This window comes from Chenopodium album, chromosome 1, assembly GCF_948465745.1.
Source record: "Chenopodium album chromosome 1, dcCheAlbu1.1, whole genome shotgun sequence".
Taxonomy (NCBI): domain Eukaryota; kingdom Viridiplantae; phylum Streptophyta; class Magnoliopsida; order Caryophyllales; family Amaranthaceae; genus Chenopodium; species Chenopodium album.
Window position 1 is genome coordinate 89,712,445 of NC_137834.1, and position 6,804 is coordinate 89,719,248.

At 36.1% G+C, this 6,804-nt stretch overlaps 1 protein-coding gene across 1 annotated transcript; it reads right to left on the reverse strand.

The window, feature by feature from the left end:
• Positions 1–1,070: 1,070 nt before the first annotated feature.
• Positions 1,071–6,251, reverse strand: LOC145626150 (putative glycosyltransferase At5g03795). Its single transcript, XM_081678613.1, has 6 exons — positions 6,037–6,251; positions 5,667–5,948; positions 4,088–4,374; positions 2,389–2,621; positions 1,978–2,135; positions 1,071–1,407 (listed from the first exon to the last, which is right to left on the reverse strand). The coding sequence occupies exons 1-6, from the start codon at positions 6,178–6,180 to the stop codon at positions 1,306–1,308; spliced, it is 1,206 nt and encodes a 401-aa protein (XP_081534739.1). The 5' UTR covers positions 6,181–6,251; the 3' UTR covers positions 1,071–1,305.
• Positions 6,252–6,804: the final 553 nt, after the last annotated feature.

Here is a 6,804-nt window from a genome sequence, read left to right on the forward strand (position 1 = left end):
TGTCCCAGTTTTATCTAGTTGACAGAAATGGGATAAAGAGGTAAAATTGTGGATGAAACACTTATTACCAATAGCGGTTTTGATGTTGGTGTTTTACATATGAACAGTGCAAAGTTATCTCATATAATTACCACTTGTCACTAAATTAAAAAATAAAATAAAATAAAACTGGTTATCCACCCGATTTGCCCGTGCTTAGCTGCAACTACATTGGGATTCGACAAGATGCGGTGAGGCTCGAATTCGAGATCTTCCTTAAGAAATATCAAGTTGATTACCACTTGCGCCAACTCTCGTTGGTTAAGAAATCTTAAATGAATATGAGAATGAAATATATAGATTTTGTTTACTTGGAAGAGATCTTACATTATTATACTACAAAGTATGATTATTGGTAAGACGATAGTTGGCAAGTCGAAGTTCATCATGTCTATTGAGAAGAAATCGAGCCACGGATTGGCTTGCAAATCATGTGCACCAAAACAAAAAAGTATGATTATTAGTTATGGAGTAATGACATTTTATATAATAAAATCTTATAGTAACGAGGATGCACTAATCTTGTTTTCAATGAGACTGTCTCACACTAACTTATTAAAAAAAAGTTAAAATTTAGACTTAAGGACAAGAGCACCTTTAAAGAAAGAGCCACTCCAATCTAACAGTTGAGTATGAATTTGATAGATCACCACCTCTAGATTTTTATATGAATTTGATTCTCAACAATTAAGCTAAATCCAAAAGCACCATGGAAATGAAATCCAATTTTCAAAATAGGAAGCTTAAGTGAGCATAGTAGTATCAGGATACATATTATAGAGCTTTTTATGTTACAAGCTTGAAAATTTGTACAATAATAGTAGTAACAGTAGCGATCATCCATGGGCAGTCCACCAGTCTAAACACAAGGAAAACAGCTTGTACAAAGATAACTAACCAGTCTGAACGTCGCTCCTGCATTTAAGCTGTTAACTTCAAGCAAGTATGAGATTGTAAAAATTCACGTGGCTAGATGGTTAAGAATGAGATTATAATTAAGCAAGAAATAGAGCAAAAAGATTAAAGATGAATGAAGGATTACTAAATGAATGAACAACGCCATAAACTTAGAAATTTTGATACATCCTACATATAAGATAGAGTATTGTTGTATAACAAAACAGTAGGTCATAATTTACAGAGCTACAGAATTGGCAGGCATGGCAGTTAGGCATCACTTTCCTTTGATCTTCGAGACTGGTCTGGTATCTATCGAGTGTACAAACAGGAGGTGAAAGAAATACTTTATAACGTGTCAAAAAAAACTCAGTACTTGATAACGTGGTGCCGAAGCCAGAGTTCATACATAACCATATGGAAAGCATCATACTTGATAGGAGGGGTGTTCCATTGAAAATGCTTTTGTACCTGATACAAAAGGATTAAAAGAATTTCAAAAATTGCAAATCCTGGTGTATAAATAAACGTGTATCTTTGCCCTTTTCTTATCATCACATATCATTGTGGGATATAACCTGGAACTGAACAGCTAGTGATGATAATCACAAAGACCTTCATAGTTTATGCTGATTTTCAAGTGAGTAAAGAAGATGCCATATTCCCTTCCCCCCCCCCCCCCCCCCCCCCCCCCCCCCCTCTCCTCCTTCTATCTTCTCAGCTTATTTGTGTAGCACTCAAGTTTTTCTTCCGAATTACGGAGTAACATTCTTCAAATCTACAAAGCCAGGTTCTACCCTGCTTCATTAACATCATGACTAATAAAGGGAGACTAACTGCAAGTAGCATCAAGTATATACCTAAAAACTATAAATCATAGCTGTGTCATATAAAACAAATGGCTTCAGGAAGATCCACTTTTAGAGTTTCAGAGAATGTTTAACCAGAACAACATAAACAGAGAACAACACGCTCACAAGGGTTCCTAAAGCTGTCAGATTCAGTTTAATGTCAAAATTTCAGCCAGCATAAAATCATTACCTTGACTAAATTCTCATGAAGCCGTTTAAATTCTGCGTCTGTTATGGCCTTAAGAATTTGCTTGAGATGGTAGACATCCCTCTCCCTCAGCACAACAGCAAATTTTCGCCAATCAAGAATGTCGTTAAAAGGCAGATCGTAGTAATCTGATATAATAACTGCAGAAAAGAGAGACAAACAGAAACTTTAACTTTAAAACTTCTTAAGCCAGGTCACTGCATAAGCTGCAGTAAGGCTTAACTAAAACAATCATCTGAGACCTAAGATGTTGTGTTGAGACAGAAGCTTAACATGAAGTAGTGCACATTAACTATCAAGGTCACACTATTTTTCTGAGTATATTAGGTGATGTGAATACATACAATATTAACCATTCCCACAACCCATACAATTGATACAGAAAAAACTTACCAGGAACACATCCATAATGGATTGAGTCTGTTATACGAGCACTGTTAACTTGAGAGCCACCAGGGCATATGCAAAACTTATTCCTATAAAACCTCTTCTGATATACCAAAGGCCCAATAGCCCTATTTATTCTGTTGTTAGATATATCAAGTTCTGTGTCATTCTCCCAGACTCTGGCCAATATGACTCTAATTTTAGAGTTACGATGGCCTGCCCAAAATCCAAGGTTTGTCCTGCAAAGTGTAATTTCTGTTAGTTACAGATATTCTGCACAAAGATGACCCAGACAATAATAAATATAACAAAGCCCACCAGATTACTAAAATAGGCAGGATTTTTAAGGCACAAATTTATGCTATCTTATCCCTAGCCTGCTAGCCATAAAAAAAATTTACCCTATATTGGCTCCAATGAAATTCATTCAATGTCTTAGATGGACCCGTACAGATTAGCAATTCAAAACAGAGAGATTAATTAGCACTAATTCACCAAGTGGAGCAATATGAAAAACTTCAGAGTTCAGAAGTAAATATCCCACCCCTTGATATTCACAAACAAATGTCTTCCTTTCGTTTTCTACTGTTTTGCAACCGAAACTTGCCAGCACTTGAATCTAAAATGTTGTTCTTTTCACTGTCTGTTTAAAGTCCTTGTTAGGATGACACAGCTGATACGTATATGAGAAGGCGTAGAGGAGCAACAGGACTTCTTGCGAATCCACTACATCTAGAATTAAACATGGCGTCATAGCAAAGGTTGGCTACTTGGCTTGTTTACTGGATAAGGATTTGAGAATGATAAGGTACCCAACCCCAAAGGAAATTTTTCTTTATACCTATCCAATGTGCATAGTTAAAAGGACACTCACATGTGAGGACCGAGGAGTGACGACTCCCATATATGTGTTTTGCACATATGAGTATGACTAATACTGAAGAGAGAACAACCACATTGGAATGTACAACATTCCTCCATTACTCCCCTTGCAAATTATCTTTGTGATGGAACACTCAAGGACATTTATTCCAACACCACTCACATTTAGTGATTTTTAGGGTCATTTTTTCACAAATTAGTTCCGCCCCGCCTTTTTTCAACTATTAATGTTGGATTTTGCATATCAAGTTCTGCCAATCAAAGATACCTAGGTACACCTTTTAATTAAAGCCTGGGAACATAAATTGAATCTCAACTAGAAACTAAATGTTCTTCCAAAATCTCCCGTGCCTAGATGCAAAACCTGCTCTGGTCATTTGCTATGAGACTTGGACAAATAAACAACATTTTTGTCCGAAGTTGAGATAGGTAACAGAAAAGCCCAGGGTAATTTATAAATATTTACAAATTCATACATCTTCAATATTGTTTGGTTTGAGTCCAGGCCACTTATTGATTTTCCATGATTGACCAGTCCGGAGCTCCACAACTGTTAACTTCCACTTCCAGGTTTGATAACAAATACACAAGTTACTAGATCGATATCAAAATTACCATAGAGAAAACCCAAATTAAATTTGAAAACCCTATACAAACCAGGACATAAAAAACACGAGCAGTAGGTTTTTTTTCTTTTCTTTTCTTTTTTTTTTTTTTTTTTTTTTGAGAGAGAGAGGGGAAAGTGGTAAGGGGGGAGGGTTACAAAGAAAGGTGATATGAAGAGTAACAACAACAAGAAATTAACTAACAGACTTTCACCAACCTGTTTTCTATGTCATTTCCTCCAGCAGGAAGAGCAAAGGGCTGTAGTACTTGTGGCAAAGCAACATCTTTGTGAGGGATGAATCCTACATCATAACTTGGGGAACACACTACTCGAATAGAATTCTTTATAAGAAATGGCAACCCTTCAAATGCTCTCACTCCAACATCATGACAAGTAACCAAAAAGTGATCAGCTCCCAACGTTCTATTCCAGTAAGGATACTTGGCTATTAAGCCCTCAACATAGTCCTTGACAATTATAGTCATGTTTTCATATGAAGTCCCCTGCGTAGTATAATGCACAAATGACTCATTATAGGGATCATATAGTTTATCAGACGTCTATTGGCAAATGAACACATTTGCCTTAGTTTGGCATAATCCGCAACACTAACAAAGAGGAAAGAAAACAAAACCAAAGCAGGTTAACAGATAAATGACACATAACTAGTCTCACTTACACTTTGTTTGGATTGAAGAAAAAGGAGGGAAAGGAAGGGAAGGTAAATGGAGGGATTAATTATCTTATATTTGGATAAGAAATGAGGAAAGAAGAGAATTGAAGGGGAGAGAAATGAAGGGATTAAATTATAAGAAATTGATCTCACCAACAATTGGAAAAGGAAAACTCATCTTTCTTCCCTCACCTCCTTTTCTTTTCTTTCCATATTTTTATCCAAACACACCGTTAGTTTGGATAGAAGGAAATACAAGGAAAAGAAGAGAAGAGAAAGGGAGGAGGACAATTTCTCTTGTTTGGGTACAGAATTGGGGGAGGAAAGGGATCCTTTTTCCCTCTCTTTAAGAAGCACAAACTCCAAAATTGCAGAGATTTGGAGGGGAAATGGATCTCACCTTTACCCTCCCTTTCCTTTCTCTTCCCTCCCCTTCTTTTCCTTCTTTTCTATCCAAACAAAGTGCCCAATAATCCTGAATACAAAAATCCATATCTCCTTTTCCGTGCTTGCACAACTATGCCAGTAACATTCTTACAGAACATCAATATAAATTTCCTTTTTACCTACATTTCTACAAGTACCACTTATGGGATAAAGGCTTTGATTCATTGGTTGAATGAACCTACATTTCTACAAGTGCTACAATTTGACGTGGCCAATTTGCTACAATCAAAAGAACTCCATATAATTTGCCATAAACCACAGACTCACAGTGATTCATTGTTATACAAACTACAAGTGACACTTATTTAACCATTATTGCTCAACTCTTCCAGCCTGAAACGACAGATCATATCGCACAAACTCGAATCTCACTTTGTAAACTGTTAAGTTTTCACTATCTCAACACTCTTAACTACAAATTTCATTCACTTTGAACTTCTAATTCACAAAGTAAATCCAGCACAAGAATTTGCCAAAATTCTCCTGATAATCATCCTCACTTTTCTTACTGTTCACCAAAATCAATTCAAATACAATAATTTGTTCAAATTCCAAACAATTTAATCCAAACATAAAACCTCCAAAATTTCAGATGATTACAACTTGCAATCCAAATGAATGACTTCAAATTAACAATTAAACACAAACACAAAATTAGAATGTAGAAAAGAATACCTTGCCACGCATCTTATGGCAGGAAATAGGAATAAAGAAGAGATGAGCTTCATCAGGATCCTCAGTTCGAAACCCACTTTCTCGAATATTCTGGAAGAAGTAACCTTCACTGGAGTACTTCCCAGTGAGCTTCCTCGGAGTTTGATAAAACGTATTCGGATCACCATCAGGATAAATATAAACCTTAAACCTCCTCTCCATTTCCTCGTAATTCAACCTAAAGATCTCCGAAGAATGATACGCTTCCGACGCATCTTCTCTCTCCTCCACCACGTTCAGAACCTTCTCGAACAACACAGAAACAGGAAATTCAGGTTAGAGAGAGAAAGTAGAGGAGAGAGAAAATGGAGGAGAGAGAAAGTGAGCTTACCGTGGTGGGAGGAGAGGAGGAAGGAGAGTGGAGAGATTTAAGAGAGAGAAAAGTGAAGGAGATGAGAGTGAGAATTGCTAGGGTTAGCAGAGATCCTCTAATGGTGACCATTGATGATGATTGCGGTGGTTTCGCCGCCGTCATGGGTGGCGCGTTAACGGAGAGTGTGATTCAGAGTGATGCGTTTTCTTTTGAGTGTGTATTTGTTGTTGTTTTTGTGTGTCAGAGAGAAAGTCGGTGATGCACGTGCTTTTTTGAAGGCGCGTGAGTTGTTATATTTGATTAATTTCCCTTTTTGTAACTTAATGGGTTGGGCTGATGAAATTTGTCTATTGGGCTTTGGGATTGATTATATGAGATGGTGGGCTGGACCTTGATTTGGGCTTCTATCTTTGGAATTTTCATATAACTTACCAAAAAGGGTTGGAGGACTACCACATTTTAGGTGTTATCACTAAGAATTTTGTTAAAAAGAAAAAAGAAAAAAAAGTTGTTACTAAGAATTTGTTTTACTCTGTGTTTTTGAATTACTATTTACAAAATAATTTGAGTAAAAGAAAATAAATAAAATAATTAAGCTAAGAAAAATTTTAGTAAAAGGAAGTTAAACAAAAATATGTTAAATTTGGCAAATATAAGTTAAATTGAGTGTACATTAACGGGTCAAAATTTGTGAAAATGTGATATTAACATCCTTTTTATTTTTTGTGGAATCCAAGAATGGTATTGATCTACATTTTGACACTTTATATTTTCAAAAAATATTTT

Bases quoted from the DNA above. Each gene is read 5' to 3' on its own strand.
- LOC145626150 (XM_081678613.1), bottom strand. From the start codon at position 6,180: ATGACGGCGGCGAAACCACCGCAATCATCATCAATGGTCACCATTAGA. The intron at 4,375-5,666 runs GTATTCTTTTCT...TATACTACGCAG, and splicing joins GCCATAAGATGCGTGGCAAG to GGGACTTCATATGAAAACAT. The intron at 1,408-1,977 runs GTAATGATTTTA...CTTTTGTATCAG, and splicing joins TTCATGAGAATTTAGTCAAG to GTACAAAAGCATTTTCAATG.